At 41.4% G+C, this 14,161-nt stretch overlaps 2 protein-coding genes across 8 annotated transcripts in view; both read right to left on the bottom strand.

Moving 5' to 3' along the window:
• fdxr (ferredoxin reductase) overlaps nucleotides 1–4,025 on the bottom strand; it is a 21,203-nt gene extending 17,178 nt beyond the window's left edge. For 4 of the 5 annotated variants that reach the window (XR_002920554.2, XR_002920557.2, XR_002920555.2 and 1 more), the window contains exons 1-2: nucleotides 3,530–4,025; nucleotides 2,709–2,812 (exon numbers count right to left, since the gene is read on the bottom strand). Coding sequence is in view for 1 of the 5 variants with exons in the window: in XM_024284250.2 (XP_024140018.1) it covers nucleotides 2,709–2,812; nucleotides 3,530–3,611 (186 nt within the window). In the remaining 4 variants the exon portion in view is untranslated. The remainder of the gene's footprint in view (nucleotides 1–2,708; nucleotides 2,813–3,529) is intronic. The other variant, XM_024284250.2, reaches the window with a different exon arrangement.
• A 5,015-nt stretch (nucleotides 4,026–9,040) lies between these two features.
• On the bottom strand, nucleotides 9,041–10,525 carry LOC112153837. 3 transcript variants are annotated; one of them, XM_024284258.2, is made up of 4 exons: nucleotides 10,359–10,525; nucleotides 9,812–10,174; nucleotides 9,619–9,746; nucleotides 9,041–9,547 (listed from the first exon to the last, which is right to left on the bottom strand). In XM_024284258.2, exons 1-4 carry the CDS (start codon nucleotides 10,426–10,428, stop codon nucleotides 9,407–9,409), a joined length of 702 nt encoding a protein of 233 aa, XP_024140026.1. In that variant the 5' UTR covers nucleotides 10,429–10,525; the 3' UTR covers nucleotides 9,041–9,406. The 3 variants fall into 3 exon arrangements, with proteins under 3 accessions (XP_024140026.1, XP_036073153.1, XP_036073152.1); XM_036217260.1 differs by having other exon boundaries at nucleotides 9,625–9,746; XM_036217259.1 differs by having other exon boundaries at nucleotides 9,041–9,746.
• Between the last annotated feature and the right edge of the window lie 3,636 nt (nucleotides 10,526–14,161).

Below are 14,161 nucleotides of genomic sequence, written 5' to 3'. Positions count from 1 at the left end.
GTAGCCCCCCTTTTATATCCTTTAGAAATTACGACAGATTCAAAACATGAAGACAAAGTGAGACAGGTCCAGTCCTGCTTTAAAATGTTTCTGACAGTCAAGAGTTCAACCAGAGAAAAACATTTCTACTGTTTTAATTTGCTTTATTGAACCAATAATTAAATGATGAACACACAGGTAGAGTCTCCGCCTCTGGAGTCTTGAGCAGAGAAAACCAAAGATCTGTCAGAGGAAACTGAGGAAAAAGTTTATTTTGAAAAACTGCTGGATTCTGTCCTGGGACTTCCTTTTTATGCAGGTTGAGATGTTTGCTTCAGTCATCCTCTCCATTCGCTACCATTACCGCTGGACTGACACTTCCATGTTAGCAAAGCGAACAAAAACAAAACGTCTTTGAAAAGTTTGTCTGTGCAGAAAAGAGCAGACAGGAAACAGAAGAAGAGCCTTCGACTTCAAAATAAAAGAAAACAGCATCATTTACTTTCAAAAAGGAGAATCTTTAAAGGAAATGTGGATTTATTGAGCCAGTTGTTTCCACAAAACAAGTCTGCAGCGACTGACCGTTACAATGCTGCTAATAAAGTTTATACACAATGAACTCACCTTTAATACAATACCATTTTTAGAAAATGCTTGTTTTTGATGTAGAATTTTATTGTTTTGTATTTTTTGTCACCTTGAGGCTAGGATACATTTTTTTTGCTGCTTTCAGGTTAAAATAAAATTTGAGGGAAACACCTGAATCAAGTTTAAACATGAAATCTAGAAAAACAACACAGCTTTTTTTGTTTTATTAAATCCTAATTCTCTAAAAAAAAAAGGTCTTTTTAAACCTGATTAGAGTAGGCTCTATTTCACAAATTTTCCCTTAACCGCCAAATCTTAAAAAGAATCACATGATAACTTCATAATTTGTAAAACATCTATTTAAAATTGTCTTTTTAAACTTGATTTGACATTTTCTTAGATTTCCCCTCAACTTTTCCCTTAACCACCAAAGCAGAAGCTCACTAAGAATCAGACGCTAACTTCATCCTCTTAAAGGCCGGTCTGTGAAAAAAACTTCCTTTGACGTTAAACTGGTCTGTGGTGCAAAGAGGAAAGGAGTTCATGTGAAACCAAACTAAAAAAAACAAAAAGCTTAAAACGACAGTTGTTGTAATTGTCTGTTAGCTGGAGCACGTTAACTCAAGTCATCGTAATAGCGCCATGTTACTCCGATTATGATCCGCAGAATTCCCCATCCTCCGTAGACGGTCTGTGCTCCAGAAGAGGCCTTAGAATCCTCTCCTCCTCTCCACCATTCTTTATCATTTATTTATCACGTAGTTCTCTGTTTGGTGCAGTGTGATTCACGTGTTGTTCCTCTTTCCCACTCGAGAAAGATTCTAGGTTGCTCATCTGGACTCCTGTTCTTGGCAGTAGACCTCGCCTCTGGCTCGACTCTTGCCCCTACCCGCCCCCCAGCTCCATCTGGATGAAGCCCATGTTCAAAGATGTAGTTGTAGAGTTAGATGAGCTAATTCTTCTTAAACAGTCCGGGTACATCGTCTGTCCGTCCCGGGAGAGGATCCCTCCTCCAGGTGGACAGGTTTCCCATAATCTGTTTTTTGGGAATTTTTCCGTACCGAGAAGGAGGTTCTAAGGGCAGGGATGTCCAGGGTTTGTCTAGTTTAGCTTAGCGATTAGCTATTGTTTATACTTTATGACTGATTCTATGTTCTTGTACAGTTATTGGTGTGAAGACAACTGTGCTGTGATCCTGGGCTATATAAACAACATTAAATTGAATTTAATTGAATGGCAGTTTTCATAAAGCAGTTTATGTCTTTCTCTGCTCTACATGTAACGGCAGGAATAACGAGAACCCGGGAGGCAGAGAGGAGAGATCAGAGAAATACACAAGTCATCAAGAAGGAAAAACGCCAGTGGCCGGGATGAAGAAATTAAAGCACCTTAACAGGTGGGAAAAAATGCAGAATAAAACTAAATTAAGGCAGAGCCAATCAAAAAATAAAAAAAGTAAACCTCAGGGGACCTCAGTGTCTGAGAGAGAAATTCAGGAATACTTATGTTGATGTTGATCTGACAGGAATCGGCGCCAAGACGCTTGAGCCCAGACATTACATTCTTTCTAAATAAAAGCACCGACATGTGCCACTTAAAACAGCACATTTGTTCCCATGGATCCACACAATAAGAGCGGTCTATATTGTGAGAAAGGGACAAACCGACCCTTTATAAAGGCAGGTACTTCCCACAAGTGTGTGCTTTGTGATCATCTCCCACATCTTCGTCGGTAGTTCTGTCATCATTTATTTTCTGGGTTCAATGCAAGGACATGATAGCTGAGCTCCTAAGGCGTCTTTCAAATAAGAGATAATAATAAGAGACCAGGATAAAAGCTGGATTCATGGGAGGAGCCAGTAAAGACGTCCTGTCATGTAGAAACCCCCTGACAAACCATTATATATTAAGTCTATGTGACAAACCCACGTTATCTGAATTTCCCAGCTCTACTCAAACAATGCTATAAAAACTATGAAAACTGGAGCTCATGTGAGACAAAAGCCTCACCTAAAGCTTCAACCAGAATTCTAATTATCTTTATTCCGTATTACAGCCGACAGCGCCCAACCCATCTGCTCCATAAATAGAAGAATAATGTCATTATAGCTAATTTATAGGTTAGAACAGATGGTACACACCTTAATGAGATGTTGTGCTGTGTAGAAACCTGCTGGACCGCCTCCAACCACACACACCTTTGGACAGGTAGACGACGAAAAGGCCTTTCCCCGCACAACCATACCTGAGAGAACAATACAGTCATGGAGCTGAGATTACAGCCATGAAAGCAGGAATTCCCACCCTAATCCCAAACTACTACAAAACTAGCAATCCAGGCTCGTGTGAATCAAAACATTTCTGGAAATTACCATTGAGACCGCAGCCCTACTATATTCACTAACATAGTGAACAATGATTTATGCAGAGACTTCTGGGAGATTTCGATTTTGTAATTGTAGATTCGGACAGCAATAACAAAATGGTGAACGCACTTTATAATGCACTATATAGTGAGTAGGAGAAGAATTCGGACATAGACCAACTTTACTTGTCAGGGTCAAAGGTCATGGTGAAGTTAGCTTTAGGTTGGCATCGTGTAAAACTAAACACAAAAATATAATTTGGAAAAGCTTTAAACGAGAGAGTTATAAAACATTTCAATAAAAAAAACGGCAATTTGTAATGAAACCGTAATATCTTAAAATAAATCATATTTTACAGTAGAGCCGAATGATGAGTGAAGTTTGGATAAAGTTTTAACTTATAAAAAAATAGTTAGGACCACAATCTATCAGCCGAATTGTAGGGAGAAGCCATATTATTGTAAAAATGTAATTACAACTTAGTATGATTGAAAGCTTTTTAAATAAGACCATGAAAAGACTAAAAGTGACTGATGTTTCCCCGGAGTCTGGAGGAGGTTTTCCCGCCGCGGGTGACCGCTACTTCCGGTGCTCACCGTCTCGTGCTCGGCTCGTCCACCGGCTCCTCCCGAAGCTCCACGGCCTCATGTCGGACAGCAGCCGTTTACAGGCGCTCATGGCTCCTCGCAGGCGGTAAGGACGGAGACTCTGCGGCTCGTCGGAGCTTCAATGCCGGCTGAGTGTTTGGCTGCCAGATCGTCATGACGTTCCCGCGCCCCGCTCGCGACGGAGCCGGGATCAAAAGCCAAGGCGGCGGCCGTTAATCCTCCGGTAAATGCCGCTGACACTGTTAAGGTGTTGAGGATTATAGACTTTTTTTAAACACTTTAATTCGGCTGGGAATTGAATACAAACAAATTTAGAGGTTTCACTTTGTGTCACAGCTACAACTTTCCTGGTAAAACCAGAAACCGAAAGCTAAGGTTCCACGTGTTCGTTCCGGTGTAAGCAGAGAATGAGACATTTAATTATTTTCTTTGAGTAAAATTCAAGTGTTGAAACTAAAATGGAAACTACAGTAAATGAAATTCTGCACACACGAGATATTTCAGTCCTGACCTTTAATTTCTGCTGGATAAACGTATTTTCTCTTTGACGTCACCTTGAAATCCTCGTGTCTGATGTTTGTGTTTTTGCTGAAGTGCATAAATAACTAAAGCATCTCATTAAGTGCTCCAATAAAACAAACAAACCCCCCAAAAAGAAAAAAAAACACACAAATGAATAGGTGACTTAAAATGTGTCATTTTTATTTTAATCTAATAGTTTTGCTTATAAATAGTATTTACACTAACAACAGAATATGTTTTATTAATAACTATTGGTTACTAACATTTAGATAAACTACCAAATCCTGACGCTTTAATAGGAAGACACATATTTTAAACAGGTTTTTTTTAAAGTAGAGGCTTAAAGAAGTGTAAAAAATATTTAATTTAGTAAAATATTGATGTAAAAAAAATACAACAAATAAATGGATGTGGAACTTTATTCTTGTATTCTGCACTGATACTTAAACTTTTAGATTTTTTTTATTTTTATTAACCTTTCAGAAACTTTAGCTATCTTCTGGTCATACCAATTGTTAGCATTAGCGTGTTATGTCAGCTCCAGCTACAGTAAGAATGTTATCTTAAATTCAAAGCAAATTTTAATAAACGTCACAGCCTTTTGAAATACATTCAACAAACGCTTTGCAAGGAAGAAAACTGAAATACATAAATAAATAGTTAAATAAATAAAGCTTTGCAGCCTTTTTAAAATATTGAAGATTAGCATTTTCTATTTTTCGCTTAATGCTGGTTAGGTCAAATTTCTTGTTGTTCTTTCAACGACAAACCCAATTTACGAAAACAAGCTGCTCTAACTTTAGAATATACACAAAATAATAAATAAACTGAAGCTAAACTGTTAGATGAAATCTCAACATAGGTCCACCTTCTGCAGCTTCTACAGTTTCAACTGGGAAACACGATGTTGAGGAGTTTCTAGGAATGTCTGACCATTCTCCCAAGAGGACATTGGTCAGCTCACACTGATGTTGGTGGATTTATTTCCAAACTTTTTGCTCCGACTCTGGAAATGCTGAGGGCGTCGACGGCTCGTACTCGTGCTTCCAATGCCCCGGCCAACATCCCGGGCGGGGGCCACCTGACGGATCCAGAGCGGACTGCCCTCGGGCCATTGGGCGTTTTCCTCGGAGTTGGACCGGCTGAACGCAAGGGGGCGGCCGTTTGTAGTTGAGTGGATCCCAGACGTCCTGCCGCGCTGCAAGGTGGGGGAGTTGTGGAACGGCTTCTGGCTCGGTCCCCGGTGGAGCGGTCGGCCGGATTGCGGCGTCAAGTCGGACTTTAACCAGGCTAACGGCAAACAGGCCGCTGAAATCCTGTTGGTGGTTTAACGGTCCTCCAGTCCGTCCTCCCGTCACTCTCCTTCACTGAGGAAAAAGCAGGGGTGGAAACCTCCAGCAGGAGCTCCTTTTAGACTTTGTTGATTTCCCATGCTTGCATGTACATGTGTGTGTTGTTTTTGTATATTTGTTGTGCATTTTTTTGTTTCCCGTGCTTGGCGCCGCTGATGGCTGCCTCGGTGTGTTTGTGCGCGTTGGGCACCATCATCACCAAGACAAATTCCTCGTATGTGTAATCATACTTAGCAATAAAGTGCTTCTGATTCTGATGTAGTTGAAATATTAGCTAATCTACAAATTAGCCTGAAAAACGGAAAAAAGCCTCAATCGGCCAAAATAGCTTGTAGCTGAAATATTAAACTCCACTTTAGCTTCCATCCATCCCTCTTCTTGGCCGCTTCATCCCGTTCGGGGTCGCGGGGTGCCGGAGCCCATCCCGGCCACTGATGGGCGAAGGCGGGGTTCACCCTGGACAGGTCTCCAGTCTGTCTCAGGGCCTCAATCACACACCCATTCACTCTCACATTCACACCTAGGGGCAATTTAGAGTCACCAATGAACCTATGAGGCATGTTTTTGGACGGTGGGAGGAAGCCGGAGTCCCCGGTGAAAACCCACGCATGCACGGGGAGAACATGCAAACTCCACACAGAAAGGTCCCAGCCGGGAGTCGAACCGGGGCCTTCTCGCTGTGAGGCGAGAGCGCTAACCACTGCGCCACCGTGCAGCCCCCACTGTAGCTTAAAAACAAATAAAGCCTAAATTATCCAAAATAGCTAGCATGTCGCTGACATATTAGCTTAACTCCAAATAGCCTGAAAAACAAGCCCACACCATCATTCCTCCTCCACCAAATTTCATGTCTGAAATGTCTCGTTCTCCTGGTCCATTTCCAGATGGAAAAGTATGAGTCATAAATCAGGTTTTTCTGTTATTAAGAGTTTGGAGCAACAAGATTTTGACTCATTTTAATAATAGTTTCCTTCTTTCTAGATCCAACTCTTAATGAGACAAAACATTCTCCATTGGGTTGATTTGGAGAAAAGCCTCAAAAGATGTGGAGCGAAGAGAATTTAAAACAACTTCAATGTTTTGAAAGTCTAAAAACAAGATTTGAAATCTTCGCAAGGATCAAATAGTTGTTCAGTGAAGTATATCTTATCTTGATGGGACACGTTTAAATCAAGATGTGCAAAGATCCTGGAATCTGACTAGAGTTACTCTTCTCAATCCACTTGACTATTTGCAGAGGAAGGTTAAGTCAAAAATAAACTTTCTTTATGGACTACAACCTTTTCTCACTCACTCTAACCAATAAAACTTTGGTTTGATTAGTCATTTACAGTTAAGGAAGCATTTGATAGAGAAATTTGACCTCTTTACCACTCTGCTGTTCGATTTATAACAGTCTCCTTTCAAAAGTCACCATTGTACCCTTTACTCTTATTACTCTTTATTAAATTGGACATCAAGGGAAAAATCCCCTGATTGATTTATAAAACCGTCCTTGGTCTTTGTCCTCCTTATCAGATGCGGGTTTGTCAACCGTCTCTTGATCTAACTCCTCGTTTGGTTCTGTGTCCTTTCAGTCGGCTGCATCCAGAGACCAGAATGATTTACAGAAACAGATTTAATACTTTCCTATCAAAAGCAGTTTTTAAGAGGTATCTTAATTATTATTTTAAATACTGCTGTAATGAATTACTTTTATGATTTTGGATTTTGTTGTCGTATTGATGACGACTACAAGCGGCTGAAATGAGTTTTCTCCGCAGGGTGGCTGGACGCTCCCTTAGAGATAGGGTGAGAAGCTCGGTCACCCGGAGAGAGCTCGGAGTAGAGCCGCTTCTCCTCCACATCCAGAGGAGCCAGTTGAGGTGGCTCGGGCATCTGGTCCGGATGCCTCCTGGACGCCTCCCTGGTGAGGTGTTCTGGGCATGTCCCACTGGGCGGAGGCCCCGGGGAAGACCCAGGACACGCTGGAGAGACTATGTTTCTCGGCTGGCCTGGGAACGCCTCGGGGTCCCCCCAGAGGAGCTGGAGGAAGTGGCCGGGGAGAGGGAAGTCTGGGCATCTTTGCTTAGACTGCTGCCCCAGCGACCCGGTCCCGGATGAAGATGGCTGGATGGATATTGCATTTTTCCTAAAAAGTCATGCCTGTGGCCAGGCCTTAATCTGTCTTATGGTTAATAAAGATCATATAAAATAATAATTAAGTACCTCCAAGCATCTTAGTCTCCCCTTCTTCCCCAGTCACCCTGGTGAGAGCTCCAAAAATTGAACCAAAATAACACTTTTTTTTAAAATGGCGGCCTTTCTGTTGGTTTTATCTCCATAGCAACCATTTTATTTTTTGGTTGTCTGGGGATGACGAACAGTTCAATATAATTTGTAGAAGAATCGACAAAAGTAAACTTTTGAATTTCCTTGACAACGGAGGATTTTTGTTAACCACTCCCACATTTCTAATATTTTCATATTGTATGCTTCATCGTGTCATTCAGCTTGAGCCAGTGAATCATAGACTACATTTTTACAAAATTTGTGAGTAAAAGTGGAACAACACTTCAGCAACCTCACCACGCGACCACCATTAATAAACTATAAACTTTAAAACAACCTTTTTCTCAATGATGTTTGAGTAATTAAAAGCGATAGATCAAAATCCTGAGGAGATGTTGAAATTTGTTGAATTTACTACATTTTCGTCGCTACGATGTCCGGAGATGCACCTCAGCAGCGCAGCATCTCCTTTGGACGCAAACATTTCATACAAGCAACTTAAATTGTCTGAGTAAAAAATAAATAAAAAGTCTGAGTTTTGTGATGAACAGGAAGAGTCACAAGACTAAAAAAAATGTGCAAATATGCGAAACCGCGATTAAAGAAATGCGAATAGGCGGAGGAACACTGTAGTGCAGGACTATCTAGTGCCTTAAATTTTAAAAGAATGTGTGTTTGCTACTTTTCTTTTTTCTTTTTTTAAACTGCAAATCTGACTTCATAGTGAAAATCTAATCAATACGAACATTTTACAACATCCATTTCTGATTCCATTGTGTTCTGATGATGAAAACATTATTGGTTTATTAACAAAACTACATTTAAACACATTTTTTTCACAAAAAGTGTTTGACCACAATGCATTGTGGTCTATATTCACCAATGTAGTGAACACCCATGCACACTGGTTTTTCACAAAGACTTCTGGGGAAATCCAGACACAGCCGATTCAAAAAAAAAACATTAAAGATGGCGGATCGTCCTGAGGTCACTTTGGTTGTGGTTGTCGACTTAACCAGGTGTGTTAAATTTCACAAAAATCCCTCAAACGAAACATTTTTTTCTCGTATTGTCTGAAAATATGACTTAAATCTTAGGTCTTGTGGCCATCCCAAAACATTTTAAAGTTGCTTTGGATATCCCGAATGGTGTGTTTTGGTTTTTTAAATATTTTTTGAGCCCTGTGAGAGTTTTTAAATATTTGGAACTTGTTTATAAGAGGACATATTTGTCTGTTTCACCGCCTTGTTTTACTGTTTTTAAGCTTCACGTTTTGTTGTTTTTGTTCTTCCTATAAGCTAAAGTTTGATCTGGTTCCAAACACATTTTTTTAAAGCTTCATTTAAGTAGATGATTTTTTTTTTTTTTTTTTTTTTTTTTTTTTTTTTTAGTGTCTTTCTTTGGTTTCAAAAAGTGATTAAGAATCTGGGAGGAACTCGACGTTTTTTCCAGATTTAATGCATTTCTTACAAAACATTTACAGAAAAAAACTTCAAAAGTCTTGACAAGTCATCACAGGAAAAAAAAAACGTTTTTCACTTCAAAGGAACAGTCGATGTGCTGAACAGAAATAATGCTTGCTGTGCACTTTCCCCCTACCAGCCACGGCGAGCGGCGCTTCGGCGAGCAGCGCCTCGGCCAGGAAGTGGTGGCTGACGCTTTTTCTGCAGATACAACAATTTAAGCATCAAAGCAAAAACCGTGGAGCTGCTGCTGCAGATCACCTGTTTAAGTAAGGCGATTGTAACGAAGTGACTAAATACGGTTGGTTGTGGGGGGGATGCGAGTTGCAGCTGCAGGATCTGTTTCTGTGAGGTCTCTCTGTCCTGGGGGGCGGCACGGGTCTGAAGTTCCCTTCAGTCTGCAGAAACAAAAACCCAACGTGAGCAGTGGAGCAGGACAGAGTCGGGGCAGCATCTCGATGGGCTTTACCCGTACTCGTCTGCCCCTGTACAAGCGCACCCCGCAGAAGGACAGGATGAGGATGAGGGCCGTGGCTCCTGCACAGACCAGGACCAGGTCCAGGGTGGGGATCGGGCACTGGGCTTCAGGCCTTTTCTCTGAGGCAGACATGGAAGAAGCGTTAGAAACCATCAGAACCCTGCAGACACAAACTCATCCTCACCTCCCACGACGAGGACGGTGCCGTTGCTTCTCAGATGCTCCACGGTAAATTCTTTATCCTCAAAGTACGTCCAGCTGCAGTAGTACAGGTCGGTGTCGTCCCGCTTTAGCTTGGACAGCTGCAGGGTCACCTGGTACTCCGGCTTCAAATGCTCTCGAGTCACTTGTACCCGGTCTATGTAGTGCTCACGGGGATTCTGTTTGGTGATATTGGCCTTGCTCAAAGACAGATACACGATTTGCGCGTCAGCCTTGAAAAAACGGTGCAGGCTCAACGCCATCGGGCTTGGCAGCGATGTGGAGCAGGAGATCTCCACAGACGAGTTGATCTCCACCTGACGGATGGATGCCGGGCTCTGAGAGGCTGCCGGGGACACCACAAACGCTGAAGGTCAAGGTTTGACAGGAAATACAACTTTTTCGGAGGAGTGAAGTTATCTTCTAAATGTGTTGTTTCTGCTCAGAAACAGCAGGAAGCTGCAGCAAACAGGAAAAGACGCCTCGGCCTTGAGGACTCCTCTGTGCATGTTTAAGAGTTTTCCTCTCACCTGTCCAGCGTGTCCCCTCGGCGTGCACGCACAGAAGTCCGAACAGGCAGCTCCACCACCGGGCGATCATCCTGCAGCAGGGTCTGCAGCGGGCGACTGCAGGACTCGGATGAGGCGCCGCGCCAGACACTTGAGCTTCAAATGTGGTGCAGAAAGGAAGTGCGAGCTCGTCTTCATCAGCTCTGTGGGGGTTGGTTTCTACTAAAGTATCTGACGAAGATCTTACTGTAAGTACGTTTTATTTATGAAACACCTTTCTCAGACAAACGTCACAACGTGATTCACAAGTTGAAAGACAAAAACTTCACTGTTTATAACCTCAGGAGAGTTTCCATTACTCATCTTTGCAAGAAATTCTCCCACAATATCTAGAAAAACAAAACACTTTCTACACTTTCATAAATACGAAAAAAGTACACACTGCTCAAAAAAGGGAACATGATAAATACACAACCTGCACCTGAATGGATAAAATATTTATTTTTTAAATTTTATTTTTCACATATGTGTGTAAACCAAAGTCGACAACAAAGAGACAAAAGTCACAACAAGCAGACAAAAGTCACAACAAGATGACAAAAGTCACAACATGAAGACAACAGTCACAACAAAAAGACGAAAGTCACAACAAGATAACAAAAGTCACAACAAAAGGCAAAAGTCACAACAAGATGACAAAAGTCACAACAAGATGACAAAAGTCACAACAAAAAGACAAGTCACAACAAAAAGACGAAAGTCACAACAAGATGACAAAAGTCACAACAAGATGACAAAAGTCACAACAAAAGGCAAAAGTCACAACAAAAAGGCGAAAGTCACAACAAAAAGACAAGTCACAACAAAAAGACGAAAGTCACAACAAGATGACAAAAGTCACAACAAGATGACAAAAGTCACAACAAGATGACAAAAGTCACAACAAAAGGCGAAAGTCACAACAAAAAGATAGAAGTCACAACAAGATGACAAAAGTCACAACACGACGACAAAATCCACAACATGAAGACAACAGTCGACGACAAAAGTCGACAACCCGATGCCTTCATTGACCCACTGCCAACCCGGTCATGTTGAACGATGCTGCAGGATGTTCTCCACGGCGTCTCCAGACTCTGTCCCATGTTCTTACTGTGAACCTGCTTTCATCTGTGAAGACCTCAGTGGAGAATTTGCCAATCTTGGAGTTCTCCAGCAAACGCCAAGCGTCTTGCACGGCGTTAAGCTGTCAGCACAACTCCCTCCTGTTATCGTGGGCCCTCAGATCACCTCATGGAGTCTGTTCCTAGCATTCCGAGTGTACATATGTGTGGTCATTCTGCAGGACTCCTGCACAAAGGAGCAGGTAGTGGTCCTGATGTACTGGGGCCCGTTTCAAGAAGCAGGTTTTGTTGGAACTCTGAGTTCGTGAACTCCAAATTCGGCAAAACTCTGAGTTTTCGGTTCCAGAAAGAGGGATAACTCAAACCCGGGAAAGTGGGCGAAACCAAGCCCGTTCCAAGAAGCGGGTTAAGCTGAACTCAGAATCAATCACTATGGTAACTGAGTCTGTGAACGAAATCTGGTCGGTAGCAGGTTTTCTTCAGGAAACTTAGAGTTCTCTGCGGTCTCCGCCCCTTTTTAAAGTGAAAGATGTTCAAATATGAGTTCCTCATGAACATTTAGAGAACATTCACGTTAGAGACGTCACGTTTTCACCACGTAGAAACGAAAATGACATGTTCATTCTTAGAGGATCATGTAGAAAGGAGGCTGGATTAATCCAGAGGAAATGTTGTTTACGTCGGTAGAGGATTTGGAGGACACGAGTCGACTGACTGCAGTTTCCCAATTCATTTGTATTTCAGCGATATTATAAATAGTGAGTTTTTCCAGGGACTCGTTATTAAAAAATACTGTTTTCTTTTCCTTATTTTAAACCTTTAACAATAGGAATTAAGGAATGTCAAGCACCGGAGAAGGATGTGGACTTATCCACCGTCCGGGACTTGCGTCAGACATTAGCTTAAGTGACAGCAACGCTGCCTCCCACTGCATAGGTAGCGAGTTCGACTCCCGGCTACGGAAAGTTAATTTTTACGTTTAAAAAAATTCGGCGAATATTTTTTACGTCTTGAGAATTAAAATTAAATAAATACTTTTTTAACATATGCCAGGCAGCTACAGTTTCTTTTTAGCGTGCAGTGATATCTGTGTGTGTAGGTGGGGGGTTACGATCACGGAGATTACTTATTAGATTGGTAACAGATCAAAAACCATTCCTTACTCAACAAGAGACAAAATAACCTTCCTGACATTATTTATTCATTATTAGAAATGATTCAAATAACTGCAGATATTTTCTCTCTGTTCTACCGCTGCAGCTGTGTTGCTTTTCTTGATGAAAATGTTCTCTATAGTCGCATATGCTTGAAGGAACTTATCAATTTCCCTCGCCGGAAGTACGTAACTCAGCTGTTTGTTCCCGTTGCCATGGTGAATCATGCTGTCTTTGCTCCATTGATCAGGGCTTTTTATGGTCGCGACGCTCACACCTGGTTCTGGTTCTAACAACTTCAAGTTGATTGATTCAAACATTTTCAGCTGTTCTGAAACCGAAAACCCTGAGTTTGTGAATTTTGAGTCCAGTGACTCTAAGTTCAGGTTCGAACTCTAAATTTGTTGAACCTGCTTCTTGAAACGGGCCCCTGGTCTGTCTCCTAGTAGTGCCTCCATGCTATGGACACTGACAGACGGTAAACATTCTTGCCATAGCTCACATTGATGTACCACCCTGGATGAGTCGCACTACCTGGGCCACTCGTGTGGGTTGTAGACGCTGTCTCCCAGTACCACTGGAGTGTCAACACTCAAGTCACCAAAACATCAACAGGAAAACATGAGGATGAAGAAGTTTTCTGTGGTCACCAATCCTTTATTGAAAGTGTGTGGCTGAACGTCTGATTTCCACCTGTTGTCTGTTCCACTTTCACAAACGCACCTGAAACTGTCCGTATTGCTTCCTGATTGGACGGTTTGATCATGCAGAAGTGAGACTGACTTGAAGGAACAATGAGTTGTTCATGCATTCTCCTTATGTTTTTGAGCAGTGTATTTAAAATTTACAACAAACATTCAATTTATGCATCATTAACTCATTTGTGGGACAAAAAAGACTTTAAATTTAAGGTAGAATCAGATTTTGATGAAGACTTTCTCTTGTTAGACCTGAGATGGTTTCTCCTCCTGGTCGACTCTCTGCTGCTCTTTGTGTTGTTTTCTGTTTCTAAACACAAACACACGATGACAACAACATCAACTACAGCAGAAGTTTTATGAGAAGTGTTCTTTTCTACGTCTCCATTCATTATTTCTTTGGTTCTCTATTTTCAAATGGGAAACAATTTTTAAAGCACATTATGGTTTTCTGAAAGCAATTCATGCTGTTTTTACAAATTAAAGAACTTTCAATCATTATCATCAAATTTAGCACAAAAATATCAGTATCATATATTTTTATTATATATTTTTTCTAGACCTTATTTCCAGAAGAATCCATCTTTGAAACTCGGGACTCAACCGGAGGCCCTAGAATGTCAATAAAGACGTGAGGAGCCAGCTCGATGTAGAAGAACTTGACTGGCCTTCATAGCTCAGCATCTTTTTGATGAATTTAGACCAAAACTTGTGAGACATAAGCCTTTCACCTACAAATGTACCCTTGAATGTTGAGTCTCAAACCCTCCTGAACCTGTGGTGAAGCTGGAAAACGGTCTATAGATTGAATTTTAAATACTGAATGTGTTTATAATCAACATAAAATT

The sequence above is a fragment of the Oryzias melastigma genome, linkage group LG19 (assembly GCF_002922805.2).
Source record: "Oryzias melastigma strain HK-1 linkage group LG19, ASM292280v2, whole genome shotgun sequence".
Classification (NCBI taxonomy): domain Eukaryota; kingdom Metazoa; phylum Chordata; class Actinopteri; order Beloniformes; family Adrianichthyidae; genus Oryzias; species Oryzias melastigma.
Note: the sequence above shows the minus strand (reverse complement) of the source record. Positions and strands in the feature narration are given on the sequence as shown.